This window comes from Opisthocomus hoazin, chromosome 7, assembly GCF_030867145.1.
Source record: "Opisthocomus hoazin isolate bOpiHoa1 chromosome 7, bOpiHoa1.hap1, whole genome shotgun sequence".
Lineage (NCBI taxonomy): Eukaryota > Metazoa > Chordata > Aves > Opisthocomiformes > Opisthocomidae > Opisthocomus > Opisthocomus hoazin.
The window spans coordinates 68,437,154-68,456,162 of NC_134420.1; the positions used below are offsets into that span (position 1 = coordinate 68,437,154).

The following is a 19,009-nucleotide window of genomic DNA, read 5'->3' on the forward strand; positions in this document are numbered from 1 at the left end:
GTTTGGCCCTGGTTTCAAAAGGGAAGGCCTTTGTTTAGGACTTGCTGTGCCAGTGGAGCTGATTTTTCAAATGAAAAATGATGGTTTGAAGGATGGGCATCGTTATGATTTTGTGTGGTGGAATGACCCCTGCATTCAGCAGGCAAGTTCTTGCATGCAAGTGTGGCTGAAATATCCTTTAAGTTTCAAACAACAGCTCCCCCCCTTCCCAAGTAGGGAACACTCACTCCTTCCGTAAAGGTCTCCATTATGTCTTTGCAATGTCTGCTTCTAAAAGATCAGTCTGCAGCCTTGTTCCATTTGTCTGGCCTTAAACCTGTCTTGAAGATGAGTCCTGGACCTTCCCAGAATCTTGATTTCTTCCTTACTCCCTTTGCACTTCTGGCTTATTCATGAGGAAGTTGAGAACTTGCCTAGCTGGTGAGCTCCTGGGGCAGGAAATGGAACATGCTTGCCTTAAGTCAGCTTTTTCCATGGCAAACAGGCTGTTTGGGGGAGGGGGAGAGGTGCTGGAAAATAAAAAGGGAGGGGGGAAGCCCCCAGACCTGTGCTTTGCCTCACTTGTCTAGAAGTTTCTTAGGCAAGCAAATCTGAGAGTTGACCGTGCTGATCAAGACTTAGTGGACTTGGTTGCAAGAAATAATTTGTGATGTCTAATTCCAGAAGTTACAAATATTAGACTAGTAATAAGTGTAGTGATATGCTGCTGTTGTTTGACCTGTTTTTATGGTTGAAAGGTTCAGATGCAAATATTGCCTGCTCTTGATTGAGGTTTGAAAGGAAGTGGTACCGACTGGTGATGAGACCTGGTGTTTACTGTGTGACTGTGGAAGAGGAAGATAACGTGGGCTCTGGATTTGTTTAGGAGCCACACTTTTTTCTGCATCATAGCTGATTCCTGATCTTTTCTGTGGTTTTCCCCTTGAGAAACTCCAGTCAGTCCTTTTATTCAAATGAAATTGATGAATTTTTGTCTGTTGGAATAAAAGTATTTTAATACACAATAGCTTGTTATTGACGCAGAAAGCGTGAAGTATTGATTTCAGCTCAACCTTGGCTTTTTGCATTTTTCAGGCTTTGGGTTGGAGAATATAAGTTCTATACCTGATTGAAAGTGCTGTCAGCAGATTGATCAGCTTACTTGGGATGAAAAGTGTGACATGTTTGGTTTGCCAAAAAGCCCCCCTTTCGAATGTTGATGTACAAATATCAAGGTACCAGGTAATGAAAACGCAATGCCAAGCCAATATTACAGATCTTGCTTCCCCCCTCCCCAGAAACGAGGTCGCTGGGATAGTATGAGGAGTGTTTTGTTTAGTGTAAACAGTGGAATAGTGCTTTGAAGTTGCTTTTGTCAACAGCAATTCTGAGAAAAGCACAACCGAAGCAGCATCACCAGGATAAACAGGCTTAATTTGTATCCTTCCAAACTGCTTGGCGTATCTATGTAGTTAACTCCTACGAAATGGTTCTTTGATAAAACTGTGCTTTTCTGCAGAAGTGTGCTTATGCTCCTCTTCTGACTCACAGCCCTTAACATCTTCTGGTTTTTGATTTGATGATCTGAGTACAGATGCTGTCCTGTGTGTAATTCTTCCCAGAAGATAAACCTAGACACCAAAGTTAGTAGCAACTAGTGTATTTTCAGTGCTGTACGTTCACCCTCATCCCCCTCGCCTCCAATGTCACTTTTAAAATATTTTCTAAATGAAAACTAGTTGACTACTACTGAACAAGGGATATTACTTTACAAAGGTTTCCTGCTGTATAAGAACAGACTGGAATGTGCATGACCGGCTGTTGTGAGGTGCTAGTCGTATCAGCCTAGAACAGGAGTTCAGTGCAAGTTAGAAAAGAAGCGGGGAGTGGTGGTGTTTGTGTGTTATGTATAAAAGACTCATGAATTCAGGGCGTTCTTAGGATACTTGTTAGAAAACTGTATAGTTTTCTGTTATATTTGTGTGGAAAAATGCATACACATCTCTATCAATAACCTCTGTGGAGAATTTACCTTAAGTAGCTTTTAAGCTAGCCTGTTGTTATTAAAGAAGTATCAAAGACCCGATATACTGCTGGATGATGTGAGGGTTTTAAAGATTAGCAGTATGGGGAGACCTTGGAGTGTGGACAAGAGCTGAATTAATGCAAGTTCTGTAATTATTTTCTGGAAGCACAATTTAAGAAAGATGTCTGACGTAAAAGTGTCTGTGCTACAGAACAGTTACTTGCAGCTGGTGCTAGCAGATGATGTGCTGAGTAGTCAATGTTAGACTTCTCTGTCGAGGAGTACAGACGAGACTAATGCAGGTCAATGGTAGAGCTTTTATAATATGTCTGTTATGTAAGCTGAAAATGTTCTTTAAAATTTATATTCATTATGGATTATTCAGCCTATAGCTCTTACTCTGGGCAGAATTACATTATGGGTGAGTATATGGATATTAAAATTTCCACCAATAGATGCTTTTGATTGTCAGACAAATGTTTCTGATAGTTGTGCAATAACTGGAAAGCTCTCAGTGCACCATACCATGAACATATTCAGTAAAATGGATGCTTCTTTCTAGGTTTTCAGCTATTGTTTTAAAGTGAAGTGCGAAATTCAAAAGAATTTAAGCAGATCTAATGCAAGACTTGATCCTTATGGTGATGGAGAGAGGGTTTTTTTAAACCAGTAGATAAGGAACCGTTTCCTGTTTTGACGTGTAGTAATTGTAATGTGACGATCCATCACGCTACTGCAGAGAGGAATTGCTCTTTAAATTTACTGGCTAGCTGTAGGTGAGGAAGAGATGACAAGTTGGGTTGGTAGCCTTAACTGTCTCCTCTAGAGGTAGAATAGCCACAAAAATCAGTTTCTCTTCTGGTTACATTCTAACTGTCTTGGGGGTTTTCAGAGGGTGTCTCTGTAGCTGTCAGTAGAAAGCAGGAAATTGCACAACTGAGAACTGTCCCAGCTGAAACTGATTTTCCAGTAAATGTGCATTTGTCTATCAATACTGTTTACAGCCATTTGAATTACATCTCTATTCTCTCACAAGTGTGACTGCAGGCCTTCCTAAAATGTTACACTCCATATGCTTGCTCACATGTAAACGGCCAAGTGCTTGCCTGTTAGCCCAGAAGCAGACACTGGGAAACTGAGGCCATAGGATACCAGTAAGTGAAAGGATTTAATAGTGTGGGTCATGTCTTTCTGTATGTTGTTTTAGCTTTTTATAGATGGGTTTATAGTTCTTGATGGCCACCAGTGGGAGAAGGGTAAAAGCAAATGCTTCAAACCAGACCTGTGCGACGTGGGGCTTGTGGAGCCGCCTCCTTGCCCTGCCTGCCACCAGGAGGCAGCAGGAGCTGTGTGGGCCACAGAGGTCGGTCATTTGGCCAGAAATTCAGTTGTTCCACATCTTCGAAGACCTGTGCAGCAGTCATAGCTGCTTGTAATGTGCTATTAACTTTCTGTAAGGTAGAGGAATATTTTTGACTCCAGAGTCTGTGCCAGCTTAGATGATCAGATTTGCGACCGGAGCTATGGAAGGCCTTCTTTTAAGCATCTTAAAATTGGTAGAATGCCTCTTTATGCCCATTCACACCTTCCAGCATGTGCACGCTGGAACCGTGTGTTGCATGAAGGTCTCTTTACTCACAAAAAGTGCCTAGCATCCTAGGCAGAGACAAATCTGCTTTCAAGTGGAATGATGGGAAGGCACAGTTGACCAAGCTGTTTCCTAACTTAAATTTTTTCTGCCTTAGCCTGTGTGGGCAGTCAGATGCAACAGCCAATTAGCAGTAGGAAAGAACAGCACTTACGTAAGATGAGTAAGTGGACATCTGGAAGCACTTGAGCACTATTTTGTACTCCAATACAAATCAATGGAACACAGGAAAACCGAGGGTCATGTCAGACGATCAGTTGTTAAAAGCAGGAGGTGGATAATAGAGCTTTGGATCATGCACTGATTTGTGGAGTTGTGCCTAGGTTAACACTTTTAATTTTGACCCAAGCCAAGGGGACTTGCACTTGCCAGAAGATAATACTATATAGTACTTACTTTCTGATACTATTCACTTTACACTTATTTTTCAGGCAGCGGTTTGGGAGAGGGGTGGCAGGTAGTGTTTTCAGAATACAGTAGGATCTTATCCTGCTTCCCTAAATGCTGAGATTGAGGGGCAGGGGAGAGCAGGGAGTTGGAGGGTGAAGCTACTGAAATGCTCCACTAACATTTGTTTTCAGAAAATCTGTGGAGTTGAGTTGTGCTATATTTTCATACCTCAGAAGTAGAGGCCTTTAACTTCTCAGCTGATCTGCATCAGTTGTTCTTTTCCAAAGGCAGTTCGAGCCCAACTCTGCCTCTGTCCATTGTAGTCACTGTTGAGCTTCCTTCTTCCCCTCCTTGCTTGAGTGTAACCTGTTTACCACTAAACCTTTGTGTATTTTGATGACGGAAAATCTTCCCTAGTATAGCTCTGAAGGCTTGAAAGTACAGAAGAGCATTTTTTCAAAGGCATAGCTTGTGGTTTATATGTTAATGTAACTAAGAATAGAAAAATACGTGCTCAGTTACGTACATTTCTGAATAGACTGATCCGTTACTGTAGTCATGAAGGATGTCAGGTAGAGCCCTTCTGCTTAGGGTGCTGCACTGATCTTTAGTGTTATTGTTGCAACAGTTATTCTAAAATAGGGAGATTTCAGTGTTATGATCAACCCTTCTTGGTGGGGAGGCGAGGGGCATACAAAGCACTTATGAGCTATCTCAAAGTAAAAATGTGCATCTATTGATGTAACAGTAAAATTAGTCCTGAGCACCCTGTGAAAGATGGGTGAATTTTGACATAATGCTGTTCCTAAGGTGGTGTTCTTAATTTCTTGGCTGAATGTCCCCAGGTCCATGTGAATTCATAGATCATTAGCCTGTGAATTCTGCACACATTAAGGCTTGGCTCTGCTGTATTTAACAAGATTCAGTTTTTGGTGTGGCTTGCCTCTAAGCAGAAAGATTTTTTGTATGAGGGTTTTAGGATAGTGATGCAATACCCATTTTTGTTCTTGGAGACTTTTTTTCCTTGGTTTTAAACCTGTGTGAGAACCTCAGTGTTAACTTGGACAAGTTGGAAACTATCAAAGCTGAAGGGTTTGACAGCTACTGTTAAACTCAAAACAGGTAAGCATTACATGTGGGCAGAAGGTAACTTTTTCCTATATAAGCTTAGTGTTAGAATATCAACACCTATCCCTGTGTATTTGGCCATAAAACCATTAAAAAAATGTCGAAAGACTTGCTCTAGTGAAAAAAGCACTGTTTTCATGTTTTTTTCCAAACCACTTTAAAAGTGTCTGAAGTCATGCTTTTACTCTTTTCTTCAGGGTAAAGTATACTACCAAGTGTGCTTCCTTTAACAGTTTGTGGTTCTGCCATGTCTTTTGCAGGGGCATTTTTCACACTACCGCTTTCATGAGTAAGAAGTCTAAATTCGTGATAGGTGCAGAGTGGATTTCTGTGCTTTTCCTCTTTAGATACATTTTTCTAGAAAACAGCAAACAGCTGTTATGTAGACTGATCTTTTGTGTGCTTCCTAAGGTATGGCTCTGATTTTATTCCTTTTGTTGGTCTTCAGTTGCTTAAGTCTTAAATATCGTAGCTGTTTCCCAGTGTTCAGAACCCCTCGCTTCATTCAGACCTCTTAAGGCTACTTCTGAAGAGGATTTCTGTGGCTAAACAAAGCTGAGAATTGGATGTAGTGGGAGGAGAAGAAGAAGAATTCAGTCCTTGGTGTGTGTAGGGGAATATTGTTGTTCTGCTGTTAGCATGCTTTGCCCCACAATTTTTAATGCTGTGATATTTCATGCTTTGGAGAAGATGCCTTGAAGGGCTTTCACATGACAGCACAGAAGTGAAATTTTTAACTGCTTTCAATTGGCTTTTTTGCGGCAGCAATATCTGCTTATTCCAAATCACTGTTTGCGTCAGTTGTGTAACAGTAGTTTTTTATTACTAACTGGTGTCTTGTTTCTTTTCAGAGATCATTCACATTAATATTAGAAGCATGGGATTGGGATAATGATACAAAAGCTGGTGAGTATTTATGTAAAACTTGCAGGTTTCACTTACTCTTTGCTGTATGTATGCAAATTGGGGAGGGGGGAAATATGTTGCTGCAATTAACTGTCCCTCTGGATCAGTCTGAATGCAAGCCTGCTGTCCAAATAAAGGGCATATACAAATCTAAGCAGTGAATATTGGGTTAGGAGCTGTGAAAAAAATGTATCTGATAGGAAGAAGAATGGACCATAATAGATGAAGGTTGTTATACCTGACTTAACAATTAGCTTTAACAATTAGCTTTAAAAAAAAAAAGTTTAAAAATCATGGTAGGCCCTTTTTTTAAAAGGAAAATTGTCTGTGCTGTAGAGGCACACTTGAAATTCTCAGTTTACCCATAACCACTTTGTGCACTACTTTTCGTGATCAGGTAAACATTCTCGCTCCCCATAAAGAAAACATGCTTGACATTTTTGATGAAAGTGTTGTAAATCATAGTATGATTCCTTCTCCATTTGTTTCTCCTCAAGTGAAGCTTACCTTGTATTTCTAGTCTATATATGTTAATACTCAGCATCAGAGCAGGGCTATTGGTCTGAAGAAAAAGCAAGATTATTGTATAAATACTTGAAAATCATATGAGGGTGCTGGTTGCCATATTGTTGCTAAAGTAGGACTCCAGCTTGAACCTGCACTTCAATAATGGTTTACAATCCTGTCTTAAAATAATTAATGCTTTTGGCTACCACTGTTAAGTGAACTTCAGACTTTCATTGTGGTTAATGATGGACTATTTAATGTTAGCTGTGATCAGTATAGATGATAAATGTTTGGACATTAAGATATCAAAGGTTTATGTCCCAGATCATCATCAGTTTCTAATTGTAGATTCTATTCTGTGCTGCTTCACTGACTGTCCTTATCAAGATACATCAAGCATAAAAAATTGGCAGAGCTCAATTGATATTGAGGCTATGTTAGAGTTTCAACGTCCTTTTTCTTGAAGATTGGGATCAGTCCCACTTTCAGTTTCCTGACGGACTTTCTTAACTTAGAGATTTTCCTAATGTACTTTGTCTCCAATGATAGACAAAGTAATGATGAGTGTGTAGTTTGCTTCTGAACCCTCATTCTGTTATAATTAAAGCTGCTTTTGTCTTGTTTAGCAGCTCCTTCAACCTTTTCTAACAGGTATGCTTTTTTAGACCTCTGGTAATTCATATTGCTGCAACCCTGCAATTGGTCCTCAGCCTTCTTGAATGGGACTTCCCAAAGCTGGAAATGGTATTCAAAATGAGATCGTGTGCTGAGCAGAGTAAGCCTAAATCTTGAACAAGTTTAGATATCCTACAGAGCAGCAGATTGGAGGCATACTCTTCAATGCTTTGTTCAAAAAGTACTACATGAAGTTAATACCTTTAAGTAGTTTCCAGCTTGGGAATAATTGACCTAGGGGCAGCTAGCACAGTGAATATTGGAATATTCATGTCCTGGTTCTTAGATGGCAGATCAACTCATGAGGTGGTATTAGGTGGGGGAGAATGTGAAAAGCCTATCCTGCAGAACAGATCTGTATGCATTGAAGTGCTGAATTTGTTTTTTAATAAGCTACTTAATAAGTAATGCTTTTCTAACTTGCTATGTTTAAGTCTTACAAGTTGCAGAATCCTCTTGCAAATCTGTAGCTTTAAAATCCATTTTTTAAAATATGCTTGATAAGGGGACCATCACTTCAAGTTTGTGTTAAGTCTTTCTTATGCCTTTTAGTTTCTTAACATGCTCTAACCAATCTTTTAACTTGCATTGATGTCACTTTTTTTCCTGAACTTCAGGACAACAGGATATATATCTTTTGGAGGCCCAGTGGGCCATCTCCTTAAGTTCACAGTTTCCATGAACTACAGGAGTCTGTAGAAGTGTCAGATTAGTTTAGCTCTCATGAGAAACTGCTAATGGAGGGTGAATGTCCCTTTAATAGAGATGTGCTGTTAAGTTGTATTGCATTTGAAACTTAGAAGGCTTGTCATGTGGATTTAGGAAGGCTTTCTTGGGCTGTAATTTGTCAGAAGACTAGTTAAACGCTTGTCTTGCTTAAATGTTTCTGTTGTCTGTTTACTGATTCCATGATAGAGACGTGTTGCGTTGCCATGCTGCAATTTAGACTTGCATATTAGATTTCTAGGAAGGGTTTCTTAATGCTGAAGATGTTCTTTTTTTTTTTTTTTGAGTAGCCTTGGCAGGGAGTTCTCCGGTAGGTTTTGCCATGTGAATCTGTCAAGATGCAAAGACACTTCCCTTGTACTTCTGCAAGAATTGCTGAGCTGCTGAACAGGAACAGATCAGTAAAAATTATATTTAAGAGAACAGGAAAGCGAATATGGAAACTCGTCCAGAGTAAAGACAAACAGTATCTGCATCCTGGAGGAGTGAGGAGAGTATCTGTGGAAAACTGAACTCCCTATCATACCCTGAACACTGAGCTGATCTCTGGATCAGGTTACATGTGTCTTCTGTTGCTACTGAAGAAAGATTAATCAAAGTAATTGGCAGAGTCTGTTTATAAGCTGATTAATTAGTTTCAAAGTCAGGTTGTGCTTTCCTTTATTAGGGATGAGTAAGGCTGAAAGTTAAATGCAGGTCCTTTGTTCCTGCTTGGACTTTAAGTGGGTATTTAAAAAAAAAAAAACAACAAACCAACACCCAAACAAACAAAAACCAAAATTTGGAAAGAGGGGTTTCCAGTGAACGACTTGAAGGTTTTGGAACAGTTGTCATTCCTTCCCCTATTTTCGTAGCATCCTGTATTCTTCCTTGCACCCATTGAAAGTAAGGCAAGGGTGCTCAGAGCAGATTGTGAAGTACCATCTCAAGAGAAGTCTGCCAGGGCAGATGTTTCCCCTGTATTTACTTCAGACTACAAACTCTAAGAGGGGCTTTCAAACCCTGATTCCTGAACTGCTCCTACACATTTTTGTTCCTCCATGCAACAGGGTTGTCTTGAAGGGAAGCTAGTGGCACTATAGTGTTACCACTTGTTTGCTTTGTGGGGGTACAGGAGGGGGAGAGACAACTGCCTTGGATACAGAGTCACTGTAAAGGGCCTGTTCTCTATCTTCTGTCACAGCAGTTCATGCTACTTTCCAGGTAAGTCATTTCACTTGGCAAACTTCTCGTTGTGTAGCAGAGGCCTTGGCAATGCCTAACCCTGCGCTGCCGTTATGAAGCAAGTAGGCATCTTCACGTGGGAAGTAACTTTCTGTTTGAGTACTTGTCTACTGCAGGGTTGTGGTTACCTTCCCCTTTCATGTTAGTCTGTAGGAGACTAATCTGTCCTTACAGCTTTTTGAGATGGTTTCTTGAAAAAGGCTGAGGACGATGTACTTAAGAAGGGCACCTCCTTTTACTTTGGGCATGAAGCTCTTATGCTGCTGTGTGTGCGTTTCCTTGCAAACAGCTACCAGCATCACCTTTTGTATTGCCCTGTGAGTGGCTTGTTGGGAATGCCTGACCTCTGCTAAGAGCTAGTGTATTGATGATCAGTGTAGTCATGGCTCCTGATTGCACAGTTACAGTTAAACACTCTTCAGATAAGCATTCCTCTTCCAAAAATCAGATGCTTAATTTAAGAACCACCTCTTAGCCATCACGTCCTTTTATGCAGACATCTGTGCCACTGTCTGATTATCTAGAGAGGCTTGTAGAAAGCTTCTTGGTAATCAAGAAGCCCTATTGCTTCTGAGGTGTGGGGGAGGGAGGAGGTTAGAGTACTGTATGCTGCTTTTTGACCATTAAGCAGACAAATTCAGTTATGCAGCTGGTTGCCTTTACTGAGGGCTGAAAGTAATGTGTGCGAGTTCCTAACATGAATTTTAATGGTAAGTCAGATGCAGGGACCAAACTTGTCTCCTCAAAGCAGTTAAATATGAGAGACTGAGTTACTTCAGAAACACTTTGGCATTGGAGGGGGGTAAGTGGAAGGAACCTTGTTACACACTGTAATTATAGATCTCTTTGGAAGATGCACCTTCTATTTGGGATCAGTTTTAAATTTTGAAGTAAAGCAGAATCTCATGCTTTGGTACTTAAGAGTTTAGTATTAGAAACTAAATGACTTGGAGCTGATTTCCTGATGGCTTTTGTGGTTCAGAGTAAATTATTTGGCTTGCTTGTTTAGGCTGTTAAGCCCTACTTTTACTGATACAAGCTAGAGGAAAAGCTCTTTAAGACTCAGAATACATTCTTTTTCAGAGGAGATTGTGAAGATAAAAGTTTGTTTAAAAAAAAAAAAAAAAAGCACTGTTGGGTTATTTCCCCTGTTCTTGACCCCGTGTATTAAGAGGACTGTTCTGCATAGGTGTATTTGCAATAGCTGTAATGCTTGTTCCAGTTCAACTGTGTCTCAATCTGCACTAGCCTGAAGATGCTTGATAATTATATAAGCTCCTTCTTTAATCTCTGGACTTGTTCTTCAGTCTGTCTGATGCACTTCGAGGAAACACTTTTATAGCAGTGGGTGTTGCAGCTGTTTTTAATGAGACTATGCTGCTTATAGGTGAAAAATAGCTCTATAATGTATATTTACTATTTGTTCAAATTCCTTGACTATCCAATGATTTGGCATGTTTCCTGTATAGTTTTTCATCAAAGTTTTCAGATCAATAGTCATTAGAGAAGAATAAGATTATGAAAGGATGTTGAATCTAATCATGAAGCTTTTAATGGTGACTGGTGATAGGACAGATGTCCTGTTCAGTCAAAATAAAGTGCAGGCAGCCTTTTCTAGCTTGCAGGTTTCTTGTCCACTCTTAGACTGACCATGTGCTGCTGGATGGCTGAGGAGTTCATGTATAGCAATTTGAGAGTTAAAGAACAGGGATAGGCTTCGGTGTGTCTTGTCTAGCCATCAAATGTTTTATGCAGACTAGTCTAGGCAAGCATGAATTGTAGCCTAGACATGGCAATACCACTTTTAATATTAAAGCAGAGAGGTACTTTCAGTTCTTAACAGTTGGAGAACCTTCCAATGCTTAATTAAAACAGCTTTTTTTTTTTTTTTTTAGTTCAATATTCTGTAATTTTAAGAGGAAAGACATTTATGGTAGAAGCAAGCTTGAAAAAAGATGTTAAGATAACGAAATGCATTGCAGAGCTCGCTACATCTGTAGCTTTCCTTTTTCTTTAATGTTGGAGTGACTGAAAAAAGAAAAGCTGGAGAGGGGCTTCTTACAAGGGCCTGTAGCGGTAGGACGAGGGTAATGACTGCAAGGTGAAAGACGGTAGATACAGATTAGATGTAAGGAAGAAATTCTTTACTAGGAGGGTGGTGAGGCCCCGGCACAGGTTGCCCACAGAAGCTGTGGCTGCCCCCTCCCTGGCAGTGTTCAAGGCCAGGTTGGACGGGGCTTTCAGCAGCCTGGTCTGGTGGAATTTGTCCCTGCCCATGACAGGGAGTTCTAGAAAGTAAATAGGTAGAACACATTTGCTGAAAATGATAGTTTAGTACTGCTTGCTATCAGCTTGGTGTGTTTTATATTATTAATAATTTGAAGTTTAGACTTTATCTTGCTACCATTATAGCCTGTTGCTCTGTGCAAGTTTTTGATTCTTTATTTCTTTTAACATACGTTTCAAAGAATCTTTATTATTTAAAGAAAACGGAAGCTGAAGCTCTGAGCTGGCAATATTATAGCTGTTTCATAAATGGATATGAAATTCATGTATACAAGTGGAACTTCTGTACCTTTTTCTTGCCCTGAAATAGTGCTTGGAGTTCCAGCTGCAGCTTGCAGAGTCACCTAGAAAAACTCTTGCAACAGCATGTTACTGGATTTGAATAGTGAAAACATTTGAAAACTCTTACCACTGGGGTTACTTACTGTCTACCCTTACCCTTACTGTGCTTTACTTATTCTTAACATTTACTGAAGCAATTGTATAATTTCACTGTACTGACTATAATTGTGTCTCATCTCCTAGTACTGAAGCTTCTATACTAAGCAGAAAATAGATAAATGAAAAGTGGATATTCATAAAAATGAAAATACTTTGTGTTGGCAGTTCCATAATCTTTTATCTTTGAATCCCCTTGTCCCATGTGACAGCAAATACTTTGTGCGCGTTTGGTCTCAGTTAATGCAGCCTGGCAGTTGCAGTGCTGCTGCTTTCTGCGAGGGCAAGGCAGGATGCTTGTAGAGTGTGTTGCAACACTGATTGTGATTATCAGTAGTTCCACTGGAGATAAGGATAAGCAGGATACAGAGCTGAGAATGGCCCCTTGACAATCCTGGATTCACCTGTATATTTCTTCTCAATGTCAAATACAAGCTGTCCAAAGTGTTCTGTGAAATGTGTGTTGAAGATGTTTTGTCTTTACTGTAGAGAGAATGACAACATGGAAGAAAGCTACTTTATATACATAATGCAAGCCTACCAGAACACTTACTATTGCTTAGTAATTTTGCAGCAAAATTGATTGTGTTTGGCTTTATTTTTAAAATGAAACTTGCACCGGAGAACTTCAGTATCTCAGCTGCTAGGTTATGCAGATTTTGCAATTTTATCAGAACAAAAAAGAGGCCAAAAGAGCCTCAGATCAAGATAATGCTGCTGGTTGTCAGCGTGTGGGTGTGGTATGTTTGGCTGCCTTGAAAAATAAGCTATTTCCTATGGATTATGTTCCAGAGTTTTTTAATATTTCCTTTGGGACACTTTTTAAAATTGGCCTTCCTGTAATGAACTTTGCAAGGCAAAGGAAAATTGAGTTATACAGTAGATCTTTATCATCTTAACATTTTCTTTACTAGGTTTTCTCTTAGCCAGTTAAATACTTTTGATTTGAATTTATATGCTCTTGTGTGCTCTCAAACTTATCGCCTGTTGAATTTACCTTTTTTTTAAAAAGGTGAAGACTTGTTAATAGAACGAGTGGCACATGCTGGCATGATCAACCCAGAAGATCGATGGAAGACACTACAGTTTAATGGTCCTGTTGCCCATTTTGAAGTACAAATAAGAGTGAAGTGTGATGAAAATTACTACAGTGCTCTGTGCAATAAATTTTGTGGCCCTCGAGATGATTTTGTTGGTCACTACACATGTGATCAAAATGGAAACAAAGCCTGCATGGAAGGTTGGATGGGAGAAGAATGTAAACAAGGTAGTATTCTTTGCTTAATTTTAGATTAACTCCAGTGTGTATATATATAACAGATATAAACTGTAGTAGGTATTTCTATAGTGTTGGTGCTGCAGTGTATTAATTTTAACACTACATACTTTGTCCTTTAAACACAAATCTTTGAGGAAAAAAAAAAAAAATCCACTGTCAAGAGTGGAGCCCAGGGCAGGATGCAGTGTTGCTTGCGGTGTGCACTGTGGGGGCTACACAACAAATTTAGGATTTGAAATAGCGAAACATCTTTTTACTAATTGACTTTATTCAGTGATGGTGTTACTTCAAAGCAAAAGGATGTATTACGTCAGTTGATGTAAGACTATTGAACACAGTGATATCAGTAATACTGTAGATTTTAATCCTGTAAAAATACCCTCATAACACTATTTTTGCAAATTAAAAAGTTCTAAGTGTAATGTATGCAAAGCTGAAAGCTTTTTGATAGCTCTCAGCGTGAACAGAAATTCAAGTGTAGTCATCCTTTTTAATGTACGCGCTCAATCAAATCTGTTTGCGTTTTGCCTTCGATCTCAGTGAGTAATTAGTGCTAAAACTACTTGACATACTCTTGTTTCTGTTGAGGGCTTCTTGGTTTTGTTTTGTGCTCTCTTTCAGTAAAAAGCCTGTGAATGAGAGGGGAGGCCATTTTTAGGTCTTACTCAAGGTCATGTGTGTCTTTTGAAGCTTGGTACTTCCAGCATAATACCAGTCTAATGCCAGGTTTAAATAATAACTGTATTTCAGTATTTCAGTGCTGACGCTCTTGCTGCAAACCTATTTGGTAGCAACTTTTTCAAGGAGTTACCTTAAGTTATTTTTCACAAACAGTTGTTAATGGGGTTGTGTTTTGTGAAACAGCTAGCTGGAAAGAAAACTATTGAACCATGGCAAAAGACAGTCTGCTTTGCACAAGCAATAAATAGGCAGAAGCCCTAGCTGAACATCTCTAGACTGCTGCTGTACTAACAGATACCTAGCTGTCCAGACTGATGTCTAAACCTTTTTCTGTTTACAGCTGTATGTAAACAAGGATGTAATTTGCTCCATGGGGGTTGCAGTACACCTGGGGAATGCAAGTAAGTCTGCATGCTTGAGTGTCTTTTTTTGTGAGTACTGATCTTTTTAGTATTTTCTGTGTATGTGGCTACTCTTTTAAAAGTCTATTTGAAAATGGAAGAAATTCTGTACAAAAACATGGATGGAAATAGCTTGGGTGCAGATTTCACATGTGTAAGAACTGCATATGCTTCATACTGTTTTGCAATCCTATTCTATTTTTTGTGTATATAGGACTGCTTCATGTAATCCAAAACTATGCCTTTATCAAATGAGAATAATCTTTTTTCTTTTCAAAATCTTTAGGAGCTTTGATCTTTTATGTACCTTAAGTACTGTTCACCTCAAATAAAAATGGCAAACTTACTTGTTGGACTGTTACAACTAGGAAATGTTCACGGTGCTAGAACTCAATATGTATATTTGATCACTAAAATACAGTAAATTTAACTTTTCCAAGAAAAAAAGAGTTTTTTGGTAGTAACGGAGATAACCCTGTCAACCGCAACCTAAACTTTCTTCTCCAAGTGAATGGTTTTTGGTCCCTAAGTCCAAGAGAACGGAGTCTGAAATGTTCCCTTAACTTTATGATGAAGCCTAAGTAGCCTCTGTGGTAGCAAGAGGAGTTGATTGTTCCCTCGTGAAAGTTCAGGCATCTAACATGGTAGGTCAGGGGGAAGTGGGTGTTACTCTTACGCTGGCTGTTGAAGAAATGGGACAGGTCTACTTGCGAGTTTGGGATCCTGTGTAAGTTCTTGAGTTTATCTGTGGTCAGGGTTGTGTGCAGAGTTGTGTGTAAGAGTGGATTTGTGCAGTGGTTCCTTTGTAAGTTGTATTGAATCTGCTTGCTTGGAATGATGTAAAACTGAACTGGCTGCCAGAACCCCTGAGAGCTGACAAATACCATTTGTGGCAAGCTGTGATAGTTGAAGGCAATTCTGCTTGATCCTCATACTAGTAACTACTACAGCCATCACCGAAGTGGCAGAAATAGGATACAGATTGCTTAGTTTTGCTGGGCTTAGAGCTAAGCTGGGGTTGAAGTGTCAGTTCATGAGCTGTGGCAACTGACATGGAAACAAGTCCCATTCTGCTGGAGAGCCTGAGATTTCTGACAGTGGGGTATGGCAGATAACAAGTCCTAAATCATTGCACCACAGAGTGGTATATTACTGCCCTGAAACTTCCATCAGACACATCAGGGATGACTTGTAGAAGATTTGGTGCAGTTTTATTTCTGTAGAGCTGTATATCTTCTCTTAAAAGATTTTTGCAAGGCACGTGTTTAAACCCTGTCTTCCTTTTTGTAACAAAGAATATTTCTCTTTAGTGTTATTTGGGGTCGTTCTGTTGTTAAATATTTTGCTTGTGATTTCAAGTATTGTGTGCCCCTACTGCTGTTGGTGATTTTTTTAGGTTACAAGAGGAGATTGTGATTGAGAGCTGGGCCAGTATCACTTCTGCATGAGTGAGAACTACTCCTTCCCTTGAGCCTTCCAAGAACACTTTTTTCCTCTTGAGAACCTACTGTAATGAATTTGATTCATGTCAGGCTTTCTGGAGTCCTGTAGGTATCAAAGGAGTGTCCTAGGAACCTGTGAATGTTTGCTTTTTGAATACAAGGAGCATTTGAATAAAGGTGAAAAAGCCAACAGGCTTAAGAAAATGCAAAATAGTACCCTTTTTTTGAGGGGTGAGAGAGAGGGGGTGGTGCAGTTTCCTTTTTAGCTTTCATTTCTGTATGATACCAGCTGTATCTGGGAAGACAGAAGTTGGAGAGGAGGAGGAAGGCTTAAAGAAGGGAATGCAAAACCTTTGAAGATGGAGGACTAGGTGGCTATGGTACCTTTTGTTTTTTAAGGTGTCTGTCAATAGATAGTCTCATTCGAGCAAAATCGTTCCTTACAGCATGTCACTGATGTGAAGAAGCATCTAATGTTGTAAGTCTAGGTGCCCCCTTCTAACCTGCCCAGCTAAATAAAGCTCACAAAGATAACACTGAATCTGTTGAAGGACTCTGGCCAGAAGTCTTGCTATTATGTTGGATGGATTCTATCATCTGAAGGAATAAGGGACTTAATGTTTCAGATGGATTGTTTGCCACTTGCCTTGTTTCTTAACATCTGTTTGTCTGAAGTGATAGATCTGTGATCAGGTTGAAGGAAAACAGTGGCCTTTCTACGTATGGCCACTGTATTTCCACTATTGCAGAAGGTTCTCAGCTACCTCTGTAAATGTGATTTGGTAGCTTGAGCTTGTTCACACAGATATCTTTAGCTTCTATTCTGTAATAGTTATTAGGCTACATTAGAAATGTTGCTTTTAACCCAAATGGATAATACTTTCTGTAGAAAAATGATGCTGAACTAAAAATAATCAAGGCTTACAGACGTGACCTTTATCTTCAACAGTACAAAGGAAGCTGTTATTTAAAAGAAACTGCTATGTTTGGTGCTATTGAATTGTAATCTAGATTCCTTCATCCTGGTTTTTGGACAGTTGCCACTGTCACTTGACAGGTGAAAACAATGTCCTTTTTTTAATTCAGAAAGAAAATGAAAATGTGAGAAAAACATGGGTGTGAGATGTATGGAAACCTACTGGTGCCAATTACTACTTGGTTGCCAAAATCTGCAGTGACACTTATAAATAGAAAAGTTGGAAAATGGTTTCCATTGAACATGCAGGTAACTTAAGCAATGGCTCTGAGGCTTCAGCCTAACTCTCATAGTGAGGATCTACCCTCTATGCTTTGATGTTCCCAAGTAATTTAGAGCTGTTCTTGGATTAAGTGTTATACTAAAACCAGGTCTTAAAAGTAGCTAATGACTGCAGACTGTTAATAAAGGATATGCCATTAGCAGTAACTGTGCATCATCTGTTGGGCAAGTTCATGTACCCCTTGTTTTGAGGAAGTTATGGTGTTGTGAAGTTTGCCATTTCTTTTGTTAAGCTTTCATCAAAAAAATGGAAAACAAGTAGGGGATGACCGATGTCTCAAAATGACCTGATGTGGGAAATGATTTTGTAGTGTGGCCGGGTCTAAGTGAAAGGTTTTTGTCATTGTGGAGGCAGTTCAGAAAAAGTAGTAATTTACTGAATAACGAGCAAAATTACATCCTTAAGGAAAGCAAAAGCAACTTAGCTGGATCTTGCAAAGATGGGAAATGGCAATCTTAAACCAAAAAACCCCACATCAGCCTTTATCCATGTTTAGGCTCAAAGTGTTTGGCCACTGTAATCTTCCCCCCCCCGCCCTTTAATCTGCAGTGGCAGACCACATGGTTTTACTGATTGACTTCACTAGCCCAGAGTAGTAGGAAGGATTGTCAAAGAAGCAATGCTGCCACGCTATGATGATTGGAGCTTTTTGTATATTTTTGCATCATTTAAAGTACTTTGTTAAATTTGTGAAGTTAAACTGTCTAGAGGAGAAGGAAGTTTTATCTGGTGGCTTTAGGCTCAGTCACCTTATGAAATTACCAAAGTGAATGTAGAGAAACCACAAGTGACAGTCTCCTTGATTAAAACTGCTGGCTTGAGTATGTTTGATACCACTCAAAAACTGTCAGTAGGCTTAAAGGCTTAATCCTTTCACTTCCTTGTGATCCAGAGTGGTATGGGTTTGGCAGAAGTCCAGATATGCCTCATCTGGGCTACATTGTCATGTTCCTGCCAGGATGATGGTATTTTCAGAAGTCTTTCTACTTTTCCTGTTGCCTTTGAATGTCAGATTTCTCTTCCAAAGCAAAACAAAAGGGGTAACGCTGCTCAGCTTGTGTTCAGCTTCTGGAGCTATGGTAGGACCTAGGTTATGTCGTAGGAAATGCAAGTCTTACTTCACATACCTGTGATACAAAAATTTCTTTAGAATGTGTAGAATACCAAATGAATTAGAAATGGGATTGTAATAGTACTCAAATGTGAATTCATGCAAGGTGAACAAAGCAAGCATACAGTGTTTAAAACTTAAGTAAATTAATCATTTAATCTGTGTGCTTTGAACTGTCTTATTCTAGAATTACTTTTGAACTACATGTGACAAAATTGTGGTTTTACAATGTTAGTGACTTTGTTTTTATTTAATCGCATGTCTTAATGTTTGTCCTGATGAAGCAGATTTCTCAAACTTCCTGTCCAGTGCCATGCCTCTCATAGTCCTTGTATTCCACTTCAGCCGTGCTTGGGAGGCTGATTTCTTGTGTTCAGCAGTGCTTGCAGGTGCTGCATGCCTCTCCCAAGTGGTTTTGCTCCCTTAATCTGTCACTATAGGGCCATAACCTGCTCAACTATTGCTCGTATTTTCTTTACAGAGATGAAGGAACGAAAGTCCGAGTTGCAAAATGAACTACAAGTACTTGGAATGTTGGGGGTGTAACGGTGTTCTAGAGATCCTTTGTTAAAAGCTTGCCATATCCTGTCCTTTTCAGTAGGAAGCCTACTAATATCACTAATCTCTCACTTGTATTTTCATGACAGTTGGGTGGGTAACATGGTTAACATCAACATTTGGGAACTCTGCCTAAATTTTAAACAGCAAAAAAAATGGCAGTCGGATTCTTGTAAACTCATTCTTGGGTACAAGGAGATCTGGTGAGGCACTGAAAGACTGTAGAGGACTAGGAAAAGATCTTGGAGGACTGAAAAAAAGAAGCAAATACAATGCTTGCTTCTAAATATGGGGAAAAAGTAAGAGATGGGGAACTTCCATGCTAGCTAGATCAGATAGAAATCT

At 39.5% G+C, this 19,009-nt stretch overlaps 1 protein-coding gene across 1 annotated transcript in view; it reads left to right on the top strand.

The window, feature by feature from the left end:
• The window catches only part of JAG2 (jagged canonical Notch ligand 2), a 72,037-nt gene that overhangs the window by 20,646 nt on the left and 32,382 nt on the right, over positions 1-19,009 (top strand). Inside the window, 3 exon segments of the mRNA XM_075426932.1 lie at positions 6,023-6,077; positions 12,946-13,200; positions 14,234-14,294. Of these exon segments, the coding sequence (XP_075283047.1) occupies positions 6,023-6,077; positions 12,946-13,200; positions 14,234-14,294 (371 nt within the window).